Source organism: Trichechus manatus, unplaced genomic scaffold, assembly GCF_000243295.1.
Source record: "Trichechus manatus latirostris isolate Lorelei unplaced genomic scaffold, TriManLat1.0 scaffold00178, whole genome shotgun sequence".
In the NCBI taxonomy this organism is placed as follows: Eukaryota; Metazoa; Chordata; class Mammalia; order Sirenia; family Trichechidae; genus Trichechus; species Trichechus manatus.
The window spans coordinates 1,986,513-2,005,845 of NW_004444114.1; the positions used below are offsets into that span (position 1 = coordinate 1,986,513).

Consider the following 19,333-nt stretch of genomic DNA (forward strand, 5'->3'; position numbering starts at 1 on the left):
GGGGGACATAATTCAAACCATGACAGTCTGGTTATTATTTAATAACTTTTGTTTATTATTCACTTAATGGTTAATTTTAACATTAAGTGAATTTCACCTGAATAAAAAAGAAATCATCAGAAATTACGACAACAACCGTGCTGGATAATGTGACCATCAGCCAGAGGTCTATAGGTAACTACAACAGATATAGAAAATGGTGACATAATCTGATGATATGAGAAAGCAGACTTGTTTGGAAAGAATGGTCTGAAATAGACAATATGGAGTCAGGAGGACCCCTGCGTCATCCCCATGCACAGTGGTATGTAGGATTTGGGAGATCAAACATTCATTACTTGGGAGGACTACTTAAGAAATATTGGCATCAGAAAGAGCTAGGTTTAGTTAGAGAAAAGGTAAAGGAAACAATCTAAAAAAAGGTTGAAATTTGGGGAGATTTTGCTGCTGTAGTGGTTAAGAGCTCGGCTGCTAAGCAAAAGGTCAGCAGTTGGAATCCACCAGCCACTCCTTGGAAACTCTACGGAGCAGTTCTGCTCTGTCCTACAGCAACAGGTTTGGGGTTTTTTTGGTATTCCAAGACAATGTGGAAAGGTTTCAGGAGTTTGGAGGAATGTGAGACAGGGATGTACAGAGCAGAATGGGGATTCTAGTGTAGAGGGTATGGGAAACATGAAGTCCTGACCTGAGCTTCTTGGGGAGACGATGGTCTCCACCAGAAAGTTAGGCAAGACTGTGAGCCTGAGGAGTCCTTGGGTCCCCTGTTCATTCCCACAGCTATCTTCTAGCTGTCGAACTCTTTTTTCAAACAAAGGCATGCAAGCAAGCCCAAAATGGAAAACAGAGAAAAGCCGAGCTTCTCTGGTTAAAGCAGTAGTTAGGAGAGGAGGGCAATACCCCTCTAGAGGGCTCCTGGGTCCTCCAGAGTACTGCTGGGACTCCTCAGAGCTCCTCAGAACTCAGGGAATAATCACTGCTCCAAGGCTGATGAGAGATAACCTGAAGAAAATGTGGACTTATGACAGGGGCGGATGAACCAGTAAGCACGGTATGCACTGGTTTGTACTGATGCATGGGCTTCCTTGTGTTTACTTGCTAATCTGTGGTGAGCAATTTCAAATGGATTTCACCACATCCTTGACACGGTGGGGCTCAGACGAAACTGCACTGCAGGTGGGTGGGAAGGCACAATTGGGCCCATGCATACCTTGCTTATTGGGCAATCAAACCCTCAATTATGTATAAGAAAGTAAAGATCATATACCCAGTAATCCTGTGTAATTGTCTTTAAATCTTTTGTCAACTGTGCAGATTGCCTTTCTTCTATGCAATAAACTTTCAAATAAACAAGTTGTTTGTAATATCCCTTGGGATCACTTTATGTCATTTACGATTAGGACATCATTACTGTTGAATTTATATAATTTACATAGAAGGAAAAATCATTTGGAACAGTCATGACTTAGGTTGGGGTCTCCAGAGGCAAACCATGACCTGAAGATTTGAATGCAAGTGTTTTTTAAGGAAATACTCCCAGGAAAGTCCCTTAAGTGAGTGGAGCAAGCAGAACAGAAAAGAAGAAGCCAAGCAAGAGTGCGATTTCAGGAAAATTCTCAAGAAAAAGTAGCTTCAGCCTGATCCCCACAAGGAAATTCTGGAGAGCAACAGCTCAGATTACGGCCCAAATAGACTCAAGGCATACTTCAGCACTCATGAGTCAATAGCTAAGGCTATTGTGGAGTAAGGAGTCACTTGGTGGTTCAAACAGTTAACACCCTCGGCTGCTAACACAGAAGTTTGAGGTCTGAGTCCACCCAGAGGCACCTCAGAAGAAAGTCTTGGTGATCTCCTTCTAAAAGCTCAGCCCTTGAAAACTGTATGGAGCACAGTTCTACTGTTATACACATGGGGTCACCATAAGTCTAAATCAACTTGACAGCAACTGGGGGAAGACATGAATTCCTAGGTACGTCCCGGCAAAAGAGTGCAGTAGTCTGAAGGCCATCCTCCAAAGAAGAGTAGTAGATATGGCTCCTTGAAAGAAAAGCAGGGTGAGCCTGGGAGAAAAACTCAAAAAAGTGGTAAAAGGGATTCAAGAGCACTTGAGTGGAGTACAACAGCGTCTTCTACAAGTACAATGCTCACTTCAATTAGAATGACATAGATAACCTAGGTAGAAATCAGAATTAAAAAAATATCAATGTCAACTTTCAATGGTCTTGAAGTAGATTTCTAAGAGTAGGATTTCTGCTACCTTCTCGTTACACTTCCTGTAAGATCATGCTACCCAAGCATAGGGCCAGCTTTTGAGGAAAATAGAGGTCAAGTGAGTACGAGCATCTGATCAGATATATCCAGGTATGGCACCGACTGAACGTGCAGTTTGTATTTGAAAAACAAACACATCCTTGAAAACTTCACTGGTTTAGATAGAGGTCTCTTCTCTTCCTCACTATTAATAGTGCAAATTTCAAAAATGTGTGGCTATTTCAAAATTTGCGTGTTACAAATAGTTGCTCTTATATGCATCCTTGAGTGCCTCTTTATTTCAGGATTGTCTTTGGTGGTTGTTTTGCCCTTTCTTCTAAGGACTAGAGGAGCGTGATTTCAGAGTCCCTGCATTAGATGTAATTTAGACTTGGGCGACAACGTCAAGCCCACTGACAGATTTAGAGATTAATTTCTGGACCTCTTGTGGTGTTGGAGAAGTTCTTTAAGATTTTGAAAATGGCAGAACTATTGACTACCTACCAGTAAAGTTTACTTGTATCCACCTTCAAGGTAATACAATGGGAAAGTTTAAGTGTGGTAAATATCAATGGTGTTTTGCTTTATGGAAAAATCTGTACATAACCAAACCAAAAACAAAGCAATTTACAGGATGAGAAATAGTTTGTCCTCCATAAGACCAGTTTACACGGGTATATTTATTTCCTTTTATCTGTAAGGATAACATCACGGTTGCTACACTGGTATTATTTATATAGAAAAAATAATAGTTTTGAACAGACTTGTCTTAGGTTAGCTTCCCCAAAAGCAAAGCATGAGCCAAAGATTTAATGTTAGTGATATGCAAAAGAAGAGATTTGAATATGACTAATAAGCTGTTTGGATTCTATTGGGGGCTGGTAGAAAAAACATTTTTTTCCCAAAGTGTTTGGCTTAGGTGCATCTCCAAATATGTGTTTTGCTACACTTTCAAGTGCATTTTCAGGGAAATTTAATCCGTATGTTTCAGCAAGGCTACACGTAAATCATCCAAATGTTTTATTAGAGCTACATGATGTCTAAGATGCCTTTTGAGCTTCTTTATAGCCCTTATATTCTTTTCTGAAAAGCAGCAGGTAACTTGCCAAGAGTAAACAAATCAAATAGCAAAGGTTTGAGTTCAGTTTGAAACGCTTAGCCTCTTATTTTTGATTGGGTTCCGAACTTGGCAGTGCACGTTCTCCTGTTTCTGCCTGCAGGGCAAAGTGGAAACAATTTGAACACTGTATTTCCCAGTTGGTTCATTGACATTTGAGAATAATGTAACACAGACAGAATCAGCAGGTTTGGCAGGTGAGTGACACTTAACATGCCCTCAGAAAGTTACTTCCCCCCAGTTTGCAAAAGTTCATAGCATGGAACAATGTTGTACACGTTACAAAACGCAAGTATGGATCAAAGGATCCATGCCAGGAATTTACATATTCTTCTTGTGCCTCTTTAGGTGGAGTGGTTGAAAAATGAAGACATAATTGATCCAGTTGAAGATCGGAATTTTTATATTACTATTGATCACAACCTCATCATAAAGCAGGCTCGCCTCTCGGATACGGCCAATTATACCTGCGTCGCCAAAAACATTGTTGCCAAGAGGAAAAGCACAACTGCAACTGTCATAGTCTATGGTGGGTGAGCTTTTTTTAATCTTTAACTTAAACGCTGAGCAGATTTAAAGGATTTCAATCTAGTTCATGTTAAACTACAGATTCTTATGGGTATCATTATTTTAATTTTAAAATGTCAAGCTAGAGGCCCCTTCCCAATCCCCATTACTGCTTTCATGCAGTCTCTCACATAGACACTGTGGTTTAACCGCTTCTCTGATACTCATCAGAAAGACTAGACTTGGGAATTCTTAGCCCTCTGTCAGTTAGCTAGTAGTAAAGTGATGGAAATCTACTTAAGTGCCTGCTGCCAAAGCCAATAGACGTTCCCTGCTTCCTTAAGCCCTGTCCTCTCCGTAACCTGCACCACCAAGACTAGACTGAGTTCCAGAGATGAAGATCCTGATATTTCTGTGGGCCTTGGCTCAGTCCCATGATGGCAAAACCTCAGAGAACCTGGAGCTGATATACTCCATAAACACATTTCTTAGAACAACATTAACTTCCTAGGAAGTGCTTTTCTCCCTTCATTAGAGGCATTCATAATGAAGATAAAGGCCACCATCCCCAAACAGCCCTAATCCTAACCACGTGCCAAAGTCCAAGAGAAGGACTTCTTCAGGAAGCTTCCTCCCACTCATTAGCCCACTTTAATGTCTCTCATCACCAAAACTATCATTTCTCCAGGAGAATAAACAATTTTACTGAGGTATATGATGCTTTTATCTCTCCGTATTGTGTAACACTCAGTTTTGTTTTGTTTTTTAGTCATTTCACGAGTAGCTTCATCACCCTAGCTAACCTTTAGGGGTACCTGGGTGGTGCAAATGTTTAAGGGACTACTAACTGAAAGGTTGGCAGTTTGGACCCACCCAGAGGCAACTGGGAAGAAAGTCCTGGCCATCTGCTTTCAAAAGTTCACAGCCTTGGAAATCTATGGAGCATAGTACTACTCTGCATCACGTGGGGTCAACATGAGTCAGAATCAACTTGATGGTAACTGGAGAAAAAAGAGCTAAGCTCTATGCTCCTTTGTAGGTGAAGATACTGGCCTCTTTATTTATGTATTTCTCACAGTGTTAGACACATAAAAAACCAAATCTGTTGTCATCGAGTCAATTCCCACTCATAGCGACCCTATGTGCAACAGAATGAAAAACTGCCTGGTCCTGCACCATCCTCACAATTTTTACTATGTTTGAGCCCATTGTTGCAGCCACTATGTCAATCCATCTCATTGACGGTCTTCCTGTTTTTGCTGATCCTCTACTTTACCAGGCATGATATCCTTCTCCAGGGACTGATCCCTCCTGATAACATGTCCGAAGTGTGTGAGACAAAGTCTTGCCATCCCTCACTTCTAAGGAGCATTCTGGCTGTACCTCTTCCAAGACAGACTTGTTCATTCTTCCAGCAGTCCATAGTATATTAAGTATTCTTCACCAACACTGTAATTCAAATGCATCAATACTTCTTCAGTATCCCTTATTCATTGTCCAGCTTTCACATGCTTATGAGGCTATTGAAAATACCATGGCTTGAGTCAAGCACACCTTAGTCCTCAAGGTGACGTCTTTGCTTTTTAACACTCTAAAGAGATATTTTGCAGCAGATTTGGCCAATGCAAGGAACCCTGGTGGCACAGTGGTTAAAGCACTTGGCTGCTAACCAAAAGGTCAGCAATTCAAACCCACCAGCCATTCCTTGGGAGAAAGATATGGTGTCATGAATTGAATTGTGTCCCCCCAAAAATGTGTGTAGCAACTTGGCTAGGTCATGATTCCCAGTATTGTATGATTGTGTTATCTGATGTGATGTCCTTATGTGTTGTTAACTCTACCACTATGATGAGATTATATGTGATCTCCTCATGTGTTGTAAATTCTATCACTCTGATGAGGTTACACTGATGAGGTTGACAAGATCAGTGTCTTAATGCAATCTCTTTTGAGATATAAAAGAGAGAAGCGAGCAGAGACACACGGGAACCTCATACCACCAAGAAAGCAGTGCTGGGAGCAGAGCGTGTCCTTTGGACCTGAGGTTCCTGCGCAGAGAAGCTCCCAGACCAAAGGAAGACTAATGACATGAACTTTCCTCCAGAGCCAATGGAGAAAGCGTTCCCCTGGAGCTGATGCCCTGAATTTGGACTTGTAGCCTACTGGACTATGAGAGAATAAATTTCTCTTTGTTAAAACCATCCACTTGTGGTACTTCTGTTAGAACAGCACTAGATGACTGAGACATATGGCAATCTGCTTCTGTAAAGATTTACAGCCTTGAAAACCCTATGGGGCAGTTCTACTGTGTCCTACAGAGTTACTATGAGTCAGAATCAACTTGGTGATAGTGGGTTTGGTTGCCCAGTGCAATACATCATTTGATTTCTTGATTACTACTTCCATGGGTGTTGACTGTGGACCCAAGTAAAATGAAATCCTTGACAACTTCAATATTTTCCTCATTTATCATGTGGTTGCTTATTAGTCCAGTTGTGAGGATTTTTGTTCTCTTTCTGTTAAAGTGTAATCCATACAGAAGGCTGTTAGTCTTTGATCTTCATCAGTAAGTGCTTCAAGTCCTCTTCACTTTCAGCAAGCAAGGTTGTGTTATCTGCATATCCCAGGTTGTCAATGAGTCTTCCTCCAATCCTGATACCCTGTTCTTCATATAGTCCAGCTTGTTGGATTATTTGCTCAGCATACACATTGAATAAGTATGGTGAAAGGATATAATGCTAACACACACATTACCTGATTTTAAACCAGGCTGTTTTCCCTTGTTCTGTTTGACTAAATTGCCTCTTGGTCTATGTACAGGTTCCTTATGAGCAGAATTAAGTGTTCTGGAATTCCCATTCTTAGCAATGTTATCCATAATTTGTTATGATCCACACAGTTGAATGCCAGTGCATAGTCAATAAAACACAAGTAATGATCTTTCTAGTATTCTTTGCTTACAGTCAAGATTCATCTGACAGTAACACTGGTATCACTCTTTCCACTTCCTCTTCTGAATCCGGATTGAATGTCTGGCAGTTTCCTGTCAACATACTGCTACAACCATTTTATAATTATCTTCAGCAAATTTTGCTTGCGTGTCATATTGATGATATTGTTTGATAATTTCCACATTGTGTTGGATCACCTTTCTTTGGAATGGGCACAAATAGGGATTTCTTCCAGTCCGTTGGCCAGGTAGCTGCCTTCCAGATATCTTGGCATAGATGAGTGAGTGTTTTCAGCATCCTATCCATTTGTTGAAACATCTCAGTTGGTATTCTGTCAATTCCTGGAGCCTTGTTTTTTGCCAATGCCTTCAGTGCAGCTTGGACTGCTTCTTTCAGTACCATCGGTTTTTGATCATATGCTACCTCCTGAAATGGTTGAATGTAGAGCAATTCTTTTTGGTAATATAATTCTGTGTATTCCTTCCATCTTCTTTTGATGTTTCTTGCATCCTTCGATTTTTTTCCCACATTGGTGTTGTTGTTAGGTGCTGTTGAGTCAGTCCCTACTCATAGTGACCCTATAAACAATAGAACAAAATACAGCCCGATCCTTTCGCCATCCTCATGATTGCTGTTGTGCTTGAGCCCATTGTTGCAGCCACTGTGTCAATCCATCTTGTTGTGGGTCTTCCTCTTTTTCGCTGACCGTCTACTTTACCAAGCATATCTTTCTCCAGGGACTAGTCCCTCCTGATAACAATTGCAATTTGAGGCCAGAATTTTTCTTCCGTTCTTTCAGCTTGAGAAATGTCAAGCATGTTTTTCTCTTTTGGTTTTCTAACTCTAAGAATTTGCATATTTCATTATAATACTTTACTTTGTCTTCTCAAGCCACCCTATGAAATCTTCTGTTCAACTCTTTTACTTCATCATTTCTTCTTTTCGCTTTAGCTACTCTATGTTCAAGAGCAACTTTCAGAGTCTTTTCTGATGTCCATTTTGGTCTTTTCTTTCTTTTCTGTCTTTTAATGACCTTTCGCTTTCTTCATGTGTGATGTCCTTGATGTCTTCCCACAACTCGTCTGGTCTTTGGTCATTAGTGTTCCATGCATCAAATCTATTCTTGATATGATATCCAAATTCAGATAGGATATACTCAAGATCATATTTTGGCTCTCAAGGATTTGTTTTAATTTTCTTCAGCTTTACTTGAACTTGCATATGAGCAACTAATGATCCGTTCCAAAGTCAGCTCCTGGCTTTGTTCTTACTGATGATATTGAGCTTCTCCATCATCTCTTTCCACAGATGTAATCAATTTGATTCTTGGGTACTTCATCTGACAAGGTCCAAGTGTATAGTCACTGTTTATGTTGTTAAAACAAGATATCTTCAATGAATAAGTTATTGTTCTTGTAAAATTCTATCATACAATCTCCTGGGTCATCTCTCTCACCAAGGCCATATTTTCCAACTATTTTTCCTTCTTCTTTGTTTCCTACTTTTGCGTTCCAATTACCAGTAATTATCAATGCATCTTGATTGCATATTTGATCAATTTCAGACTGCAGAAGTTGGTAAAAATCTTCAATTTCATACTCAGCTACCAGCGATGACCACCCTGATAGGGAACATAACAGAGAGTCCCTGACAGAGCAGGATAATAGTGGGTTGCAGAACTTAAATTCTAGTGAAAACACCAGACTTACTGTTTTGACTGAGACTGGAGGGACCCTGGAAGACATGCCTCCCAGGCTGTTAGTCCAAAACTAAAACCATTCCCGAGGCCAACTCTTCAAAGATTAGACTGGACTATAAGACATAAAATGATACTTGTGAAGAGTGTGCTTCTTAGCTCAAGTAGATACATGAGACTAAATGGGCAGCTCCTGTCCAGAGACAAGATGAGAAGGCAGAGAGGGTCAGGAGCTGGTTGAATGGACACGGGAAATCCGAGGTGGAAAGGAGGAGTGCGCTTTCACAGTATAGCGAGAGCAACTAGGGTCACATAACAATGTGTGTATAAATTTTTGTATGAGAGACTAACTTGATTTGTAAAGTTTTACTTAAATTCCAATGAAAAAAAAATCTTCAATTTCTTCATCTTTGGCATTAGTGGTTGGTGCATAAATTTGACTAATAGTCATAGTAACTGGTCTTCCTTCTTAGACATATGGATATTATCTTATCATTTACAGAGTTGTATTTCAGGACGGATCTTGAAATATTCTTTTTGACGATGAATGCAATGCCATTCCTCTTCAATTCGTCATTCCCAGCATGGTAGACCATGTGATAGTCTGATTCAAAATGGCCAATACCAGTCCATTTCACCTCACTAATGCTTAGGATATCCGTCTTCAAGTGTTCCATTTCAGTTTTACAGCTTCCTATTTTCCTTGATTCATACTTCGTACATTCTACATTCCAATTATTAATGGATGTTTGCAGCTGTTTCTTCTCATTTTGAGCTGTGCCACATCAGCAAATGAAGACCCCAAAAGCTTGACTCCATCCACATCAGTAAGGTAGACTCTACTTTGAGATGGCAGCTCTTTCCCAGTTGTATTTTGAGTGTCTTCCAACATGAGGGGCTCCTCTTCCAGCACTATATCAATGTTCCACTACTATCCTCAAGTTTTTCACTGGCCAATTTTTTCAAAAGTAGACCTCCACGTCCTTCTTCCCAGTGTTTCTTAGTCTGGAAGCTCTGCTGAAACCTATCTATCATGGCTGACCCTTCTGATATTTGAAATACCAGTGGTATAGCTTGCAGCATCACAGCAACACACAAACCACCATAGTTTGGCAAATCGACAGATGAAGGGTGTAAGACTGCCTTACAAGACAGACTAGAAATGCCCATAGGGTTTCCAAGGCTGTAATCTTTACAGAAGCAGACTGCCACATCTTTCTCTCATGGAGCAGCTGGTGGGTTCAAACCACTGACCTTTCCATTAGCAGCCAAGTGTTTAACCACTTTGCCTCCGGGGCTCCTTGTTAGACACATAGTAGGTGCTTATATTCTTGGTGATTTGTTTTCTCAGAGGAAACCAAACAATCCTGGGAAGTATTTTGAGGTTATGCTACTTCCTGAGTGACAGAACGTGTCTCACCACCATTAAGAACATAATGAAGCTTTACATTACTGCCTCAGTGGTAAAGATACTCCAGGGGCCTTGGTGTCTGATTGACTGTGAAAGAGGGACGGCCATTGCCAATTATCTGGCTCTTGGTGCTTACATATTGCTGATACCACCGTTCCGATGGATGTGTCCCTTTGATGTAGGGAGTTATAAGAACAGAAACCACTGTGATGTTACAAAGGCTGATTGTAGTGATGCTTTAAAACTGTCATTTTAATTACAGGACAGATGCATAATTTTTTTTTAAATCCTCTGTGGTTTAATTTCCTAGTCAAGATAATGGCTATGCTGAATTGTAAGCAATTGCCTTTCTTAAGTCACAATAAAATGTTTCTTACTTTTTGTCTTTTTCTAAATTGCCTGAACAAGTTGATTAACAGCATTTGAAATGCAAAGGAGAAAGGGGGCACAATCACAGCATGTACCAATCATAAATAACTAATGAAGACATAGCTATATATAGATGAATTATATAGATGTTTAATGTACATGCTAATCTCTTTTCCTATGTGTAGCATGCATTCAGTATCCATAAATGCAACCCATACATTGTCTTTAGGAAAGATCAAACACAAGTAACTTAAAGCATTTTGAGTTAAGAAAATGGCATTGGAGTAGGGGTCGGGAGTCCTGGGTTCCAGGACTGTTCTGCCACTAACTGACCTTCAGTTAGTCACTTAATAGAATTATCTGAGCTCTTGCCTTCTCTGTAAAATGAGGGGATAAAACTAGGATCTTCAAAGACCCTTCTATCTCTGAAAGTTAATGATTACTCATTTCTCATTAAATTTCTAGCAAAGCAATACATGTATATAATAACCCCAAATATTGGCTTGCTAGTAGGCTAATAAGCAATTCACACTGACAGTTAGGTGACATTTGGAGTTCAGTAAAGTTGAGCAGGTTAAGTTGCTTTTTTTCACTTTAACTGAAACCCTACCTATCAACCATCTGCTTGTCCTTCTAGTGGACTTTTAAAAGAAGTTGCCCATAGCTCATAGGTCAGGCTCACCAAAAATCGACAGAAAACATATACATCTAACTAGTATTTCATATTGCAAGTCTATTTTATGTTTTTACTTTTGTTAATAACATTTTTAGATTGCGGATATATGTTCATTATAGAAAATTTAGGGAAACACAAAAAAGTTCAAAAAACAAAATGCAGATAATTCAGTCATCTGTCATCCAGAAATAGGTTTTGTTTTTAAAATACTTTTTTTGTGTATACTACTGGTATTTTCTGTGCATAGATACGATTTTAAAATAAGGTGTATATATATATATATATATATACACACACACACATATATATATATAACAAAACGTAATGTTGAAATAGTCCTGTATTATTAAATAGCCTTCTTCAGCATCATTTTTAATGGCTGCCTAGGAATTACATGAACATACCATGGTTTCTTTTACCATTTTGCTTGTTGAGCATTATAACTGCTCCAATTATTTATATATTAAAATTAATAATCCTTCTGTGAAAAATACCCTTGTCTGTATGTATTAGAGAGTCCCTAGGTGGTGCAAACAATTAACGTGCTCAGCTGCTAACCAACAGGTTGAAGGTTCAAGTCCACCTAGAGACATCTCAGAGAAAGGCCTTGTGATCTACTTCTGAAAAGTCAGCCATCGAAAACTCTATGGAGCACAGTTCTACTCTGACACACATGGGGTCGCCCTGAGTTGCAATTTACTCAGGGGCAGCTGGTATATATTACACATTCGTAATTACCTCCTATTGGATATGTTTCTAGAAAAGGAAATGCTAGGAAAATGCTGTACACATGTAAGGTTTGTGTTACCAAAATGGCTAACACCCCTCTTTACTAATGGGATGCATATGCATATTCTAGTTGTGCCATATTTTAACTACCAGCAAATAATTTTTGTTAGAAATTGCTTAATTACAATAATTTCATGTTCTCACTTTACTGAAGTACTAAGATATTTCAGAGTATCCCCTAGAGAGAGATAGCCATAGATAAACACTGTATATAGTGAGGTGGTGAGGTGTGTTCATGAAACAGTGTAATTGGCCTTTATACACAAAATAGATGTCCATTTCAATTCTGTCAACTAATTGTCAGTTCATACAAATAGTCACTCAATTAGTTAAAAAAAAAAAATCCATCAACATAAGATTTTACTTTTTTAACCAGATTCATTGATTAGATAATAGAACTGACTAAAATTCCTTAAAAGTTCATAAAGTTTACAAATAATGAAGGATAAGTAACTAATCATCTGTTATTTACAAGTACTAAATTATTTGATTTAGTTTTCATGCTTCAGATACACTTGCAGCCTTGGCATAAGGAAGTAAACATTTATTATTTGAGATAAGCCATCGAACCTAATTTTTGGAGCTTATCTGGATAAGAGAATATATCTCTTTAAAAAGAACACTGGCCAAGGAAAAGAGAACACACTGTAATTTATTTTTTCGGAGTAGGTGAGTAAACCTTGATAAACAATTGTATTTTTCTATCGCTATGAGTCAGAATAGACTTGACAACAACGGGTTATGCTTAGATTGGAGACCTGGTGGTGCAGTGGAGAAGAGCTCAGGCTGCTAACCAAGAGGATGGCAGTTTGAATCCACCAGCAGCTCCTTGGAAACCCTATGGAGCAGTTTTAATCTGTTCTGTAGGATTGCTGAACCCCTGGTGGCACATTGGTTAAGTGTCCAGCTGCTAACCAGAAGATAGGCAGTTCAAATCCACCAGCTGCTCCTTGGAAACCTTATGGGGCAGTTCTGCTGTGTCCTATAAATAGTTGGAATCCAGATGACACTGGGTTTGGGTTTTTGGTATGCTTAGATTATTCAGCTATGTAATAAAAGTGTGAATGAAATTAGCTTTGAAAATAAGTTTTTTAATGGTCACATGGGAGATGACTTTGTATAAGTGTTGTGTGTGGCTTTCATGTCTAAACACGTGTTCAGTCATGTTTTTTGTTTGTTTGTTTGCCTCCTTTCAGTAAATGGTGACTGGTCCACCTGGACAGAGTGGTCAGTGTGTAATAGTCGCTGTGGACGAGGATATCAGAAACGTACGAGGACCTGTACAAACCCAGCACCACTCAATGGCGGTGCCTTCTGTGAAGGGCAGAGTGTACAGAAAATAGCCTGCACCACATTATGCCCAGGTAAATACAGCAGCCCTCTCCCTCCAAATGTCCCCCACCATTCTAGAAATGCTTTTCAGAGAATGGATACAAAGGCTTTATTCTTGAGCTGAACGTGTGTGATAAACATTTAAATCCATCTTACTATTCCGTGCTCTCAGTGCTGGGAAGTCAAGTATGGTCCCCCCAAAAGACTACTTAACTTTGTTACCCAAACATGCAAAACAGTATAAAGCAAGAGATCAAACACTTGTGAACATAATCCCTGCATATTATTCCACAAAACTGCTGGGGCCAAAATTGTAGGTTCTGTAGTTCAAGGGATTTGAGCAGCATTGAAAGCCACACCTTTTGGGGAAAAACAAACAAACAAACCTTAATCTTCAGAAAATCATGAAAATTAATTGAAACTGAAAATGTTTTAAACTAAAATATTTGCTATTTGCTGTCAGTTCCTGAGTAAGGGCAAATAGAACATTTGGAATGATTTAGAAGAAAGGGAAAGCTTTTTGACACATGGGCTAATGGATTTTGAAAATACAGTACAGTCAGCTCTTTATTATCTATACATGTTGGTTATTTGCCTTGTGGGTTATTTGTGGGGAGACATATAACAAGATTGCATCCCTCTACCTTTTGGCATCTTTCTGTGCTATCTTATATTGCACCAGCTCTTACCTACAGATAAGCTGAAGTTACTCTTAATATTTTCCAAAACTAAAAAAAAAAACATAGAAATGCCTAATTATACAATATATCCCAAAACTAAGCTAAAATTATTCCAAAATAAACTATAAATTTAGTACACTCCATTGGGGTAGGTATTATATTTTCAATTTTATTATTTGGTTACACAGTCTCCTTATTTCTCTTTATTTTGCCTAACTTTTATCCTGTTTATCCTTTAATAGAACCTTTCTCATAGGTGGGTTGGAGAAACAAACTGGAGAGAAAAATATAATCCACATTTTGTATTCCCAAATGTTGGTCTCCAAGTATCAAAATAGTCTCACTACCACCTGAACTATTTGAGAGCATTTATTTATGGAACAAATTTTGACACTTAGCTAGGCTTAAAATTTCAGTGTTGTATCTTGTACTCTCCTGTATATTATATAGGTGTTGATTTCCACAATTAAAAATACACAGAGCATTTTGAGTTGAAATAAAAGTGTGTGTGTGTATGTGTGTGTGTGTGTGTGTACTTTGGATTGGTCTAAGTCAAAGCTCCAAATAGTTGGCAGTTGCTTATATAGCCAACTCTATATAATTGAGATATTAATGCTTTCATCATTTTTTCATGTGACCATGTTTATCTTTATACACATTTTGCATAATATATTTACACAATAATTTGAATATTAAATCATATAGATTTCCAAAACTGTGCGGACTATTACAATTAATATTTCTAGTGACTGCAGGTATAGGGATTTAGATGTTCAATAAATGATATTTGGCATTATTTTACATTGAATTCTTGATAATCATAAGGGATTTTTTAAACTCATATAAACTTTTTATCCTATTTCTGTGGACTACTGAGAAGGATGCATTTTTAAGTATGCTGTTAGTGAAATTTAGTATATATATATTTTTTTTAAATTGGGATTTAAGTTGTGGGTTTCTAAAATAGAGGTATCTGAGCTCATTATCACTGAAATTGCTGACAAGCCAGTAACCAAAATTACAAATAAATAGATTGAATCAGAAGAAAATAATTGAATCAGAAATATGATTTCAGTTTTTATAGCAAAAATTAGGAATCTACCTTAATGTTATCTTTAAAATAAATATATTCAATTTATTTTCTGCTACGAATCATTAAATAATAAATGGAAAAATAATATTTTCAAGATGAGATTGCAGAAGGATGCAACAAAGTCAAGCAGCCTGAATAAAAAACATAATAAAAGGAGTATATAAGGCATAGATAAATAGAGAGATAGATAGATAGATAGCGGATGGATGGATGGATGGATGGATGGATGGATGGTTGGATGATGGATGGATTTCTTCACCACTGCCTCATCCTCTTCTCCCAACTCCCATACACGTTTACTTTCACTTCTCACTGACACTGTGCAAGAAGGAATCTTGGATCAAACAGCTCCCCCTCACGCCAATTTTTAACACAAAAGCCTAGAAGCTTCCCCTTTAATAGAAAAAGAGGAATCACCATGACCTAGCTTTACCAGGGCTGGCTAATCTGGTTTCTGTGTGTCCTATGAAGCCAACGTTGGCCTGGTCAGTGAGGAAACAAACAGTCATGCACCTTGTCAGGACAGTTCACAGAACCCAAACGAGGTAGGCGACATTCAACTTCCCAGCAGATGAAATGAAAGCTGTGCCCTCAGTGGGACGTTTTCGTCAGGTTTTTGTTTTGTTTATATTTGAGATTTTCCCTCTTCTCCCTGAAGCAACTGTATCTCCCTCTGACTGATGCTGGATTTTTTGGTGGCAGTGGATGGCAGGTGGACTTCATGGAGCAAGTGGTCTACTTGTGGGACCGAGTGTACACACTGGCGCAGGAGGGAGTGCACAGCGCCAGCCCCCAAGAATGGAGGCAAGGACTGTGATGGCCTCGTCTTGCAATCCAAGAACTGCACTGATGGGCTTTGCATGCAGAGTAAGTTGATTTGAGCAAATGACAGAAACTAGAGAGACCATCGACTTAACCTTTTGGATTTCTCTGAAGGAAATATTAAAAATTAAGAATTCTTTGAACAACAACAAAAAATGAAGTAATATAGAAATATCCTAGCTTTCTCAATGTTGGAAAAACTCATCTTCCAGGAACAAAAATGAATAACTGTGTCTTGTTAACAAATGTCAAACATGGTACTGCTTTCCCATGAGGAAGGAGTGACTTAGTCATTTCCATGGAAGGGAAGTCATTCTTTTCAGGCCAGGGAACCATTGCTTAGTTTTATTAGAGTGCCCAAAAGACACCCCTAAACTCCTCATAGAATCAAAACATGACCTCCAACAAGTGAAGTATTTATTTTTAATTTATGGCTGCTACCTAACCAATGTGCATGGAATGTAAAATACATTTAAAGAGAATAAACATTTTTGTGGGTAGATTTACCGATTTACAGTAAATATTTAAAATTATAATGTGGATATTGTTTAGCTCATTTAAAGGAAACAATGTGAATAAAACAAATTTTTTAAGTGGTGCAAGGATTGTTTCAGGAATATGATGGGTGCTATCAGCTGAATGGTCTCCATTTTCAAGCTTTGTTTCTTATTTTATAAGTGAGATAGATGGCAGTTTGATTTCTGGGCTCACTAATTCTTACCCCTTTACTGAAGAGCCCTTAAATTTACACAATTTACCATCCCTATTAATGACTGTGAATTAAGGTACTAAGAATTGTTTTGAACTCACACTTACCCAGACAACTGGATCAAACTATGTGCTCTTTGGATCTGAACCAGTAGTATTCAAATGTTGACATTTCTTATCATACATTACAAGTTACTTGCAAAATATAAACTACCAAGTATGTTTGTGTAGAAGGATTTGTATGTGACACTTAAGAATAAAATACCATTTTATTTACACCACGTTTATAGAATTCTGTTTACCAGAGTCTGTATCTACAGGGATCTTTGAAAAGAAACTTCACTTAAAATGCAAACAAATAACCATGCTGTTAACACAGAATAAAAGTCTGATAGACCTCTTATTTTTATACCCATGGTATGTTACACTCTTTGAGAATAGGCTGCTGCTAAGTACAAAGCACAGCTTCTAGTTATGATCTGGGGATTGCTACTGTGCATCCTACTAAGCTTGTACCAGAAATGCAAGAATGAAAAGAATACAGCTGTTTTACTAAGCATTAACCAGGGATGCAAGGTTTGTTCCTCTAGGCATGAGTCTGAGTTTAGGGCTAAAATAACAACATGCCACACACAAGTTATTCTTTTTGACATTTGTATCATTTATTATTCCCTTTTTACTGTCAAACAAAATGATCCATGATATTGAGAAGTAGCAATAATTGTAGTTTCTCTCTCTCTTTTTCCCCATCTCTCTCTCCCTCTCTCAATATATTTCAACATTGGGTGATTTAATAGTTAATACCTCTACCTCTGTTAACCATATTTTAAAATCCCCAAAGTAACTTATTTAATAAATAATACAATGCTGCATGATAGAACACTGAAACTTTTATTTATTAATTATACAAAATGACATTTATCAAATACAAACATGAAAGACTCAAATTAAGACTTTCATGACATAGCATCACTTTGACACCTAGATCATTTCTTGCACTATTAATAGAATTCTTTCCTCGTGATCGGATATTTGCCAATAACGATGGCCTGACATGTATGTGTAAATAGGTCGGTGGAATGAGGGTACAGGAGGAGTTTTTTGTTTGTATTTGTTTATTTTTATCAGGTCTCTTGTTAGTCCGAACTATTCTGGTGTTCAGGTTAAAATCATTTATTTAAAAGTGACTTTGATTTGCTATAGTTGCAGTCCTTACTTAAAGTCAATAAACTCTTTCATCTGCTTTCCTTTAGTTCAACAGAGAATTATAGTCTACACTACTATTGATTTCCTCAGTGATAAAAACCATGGAGATATTACTGTGATATGCAATTATAGTATTTTATAGTCAAAGCTATAGTTTTCTGTTTACCAGTAAGCTTGGTGTTTCTGGCAGAGTATTGCTGCCAAATTCTTGCAAATAAATAATCTTTCTCTTGGCCCTTATTTTGGAAAACAAAAGGCTTTATAGCAGTGAAACTACCAAGCTTGCAAGAGGGACAAGGTCTGTAAGAAAAAGAAAAGAAGTAGAAAATGCAGCCAGAAAGTTGGAACAGAAAATTAGGAATTATCATTTAATTTTTATTTTCTTTGGGAAAATTAGTGTCTTGGATGTACTAATGAATAGTTCTTCAGCAATATTGCAATATTATCTCAAAATAAAGTTAGCCTAGTTCTTGTTGAACCAGGTATACGATATAACCTCTGAGTGTACTCAAAGTAGAATGCAATGATTCTGATATAAATGTGTACCGCTAGGTAGGAGAGATTCAGATTGTATGTGAGTAGAATTCAGAGTTACCATATTTTAAAAGCCAAATTGGTCCTTAAGAGAAATACAATGTGAAATATATAGAAATATTACCATTGAGCTTTATTTCATTCATTAGTTCAAAAAACAATATTTAAACACATTATTTCTCCCTAAATCATCCTCTTCCTCAATATAAACACCTTCAACTCAAGATATGTAGACAAATCAAACAAAATAATATAAATTACAAACATAAAATACGTGCGTGTATATATATACACATACACACATGTTTTATATATGTATGTTTGTGTGTGTGTGCATGTATTCAAAGGAAGATAGAGAAATCCTTAAGTGCCAGAAATGAAGTTGGAACTCAAAGCTAGAGAGGTAGATGTATGAGTGCACATCAGAGTAACAAAGAAGGGCACTGGACATGGATGCAGATCCTAGGGACTTAGTCTTTAGGAGTTAGGGCTATAGTGTGGGCACAGAGGCAAAGCCCCGGCTTTATGAAAGCCTGAGGCTGAGAGTTGAAAGCAAAAACCCAGAATAAAGCTGGGACTCAAAAATTGTTGCCCCTATTATGAAAAATAACTAGAATGTTTTTACCCACAGGAAAATTCATGGTGAGGAAATGAAAAATGAAACTTTCATTTAAATAAAACCTATATAAAAACCACAGTCTTACACCAAGCTCTGGTATGGAGCCTAAGATATGCTGCATAAAGCAACAAACAAAAAATATGTAATTAACATAACTGGTATGACTTCTGGGGCACCAGCAGAAGCAAACAGCAAGTCACTTTCTAGGGTTACTTCCACAACTCAGTTGCATTGGTCTGTGACAAAAATGGCCAACTTCAGAAAACGAATTACAGTACAAAATTACAAATCACTCAAGGGAATAGTCCACAGTAAGGAAGAGTCAGCAAAAATAATAAATAAATGAATTAGCACTCAAAAAAAATGGACTCATAGAGCAGTCTAAATGAACCTAGAAAGTAAGTATAAACAAAAAGACAAGCCATATTTTTTAAAGGAAGCACAAATGAAAGAATGGAATATTGTAAAAGGTACACCCAGATTTGGAGAAAATCGAATGAAAGGTTAGAAATGATCACTGAAATCTAAAACTTAATGGAAATTAAGTATCAGATCAGACACGGCTTTAGATAAAGC

At 37.8% G+C, this 19,333-nt stretch overlaps 1 protein-coding gene across 2 annotated transcripts in view; it reads left to right on the forward strand.

The window, feature by feature from the left end:
* UNC5C (unc-5 netrin receptor C) overlaps positions 1–19,333 on the forward strand; it is a 437,515-nt gene that overhangs the window by 348,649 nt on the left and 69,533 nt on the right. For both annotated transcript variants that reach the window (XM_004387005.1, XM_012558632.2), the window contains exons 5-7: positions 3,713–3,893; positions 12,960–13,127; positions 15,571–15,735. In XM_004387005.1, coding sequence (XP_004387062.1) covers positions 3,713–3,893; positions 12,960–13,127; positions 15,571–15,735 — 514 coding nt within the window. The remainder of the gene's footprint in view (positions 1–3,712; positions 3,894–12,959; positions 13,128–15,570; positions 15,736–19,333) is intronic.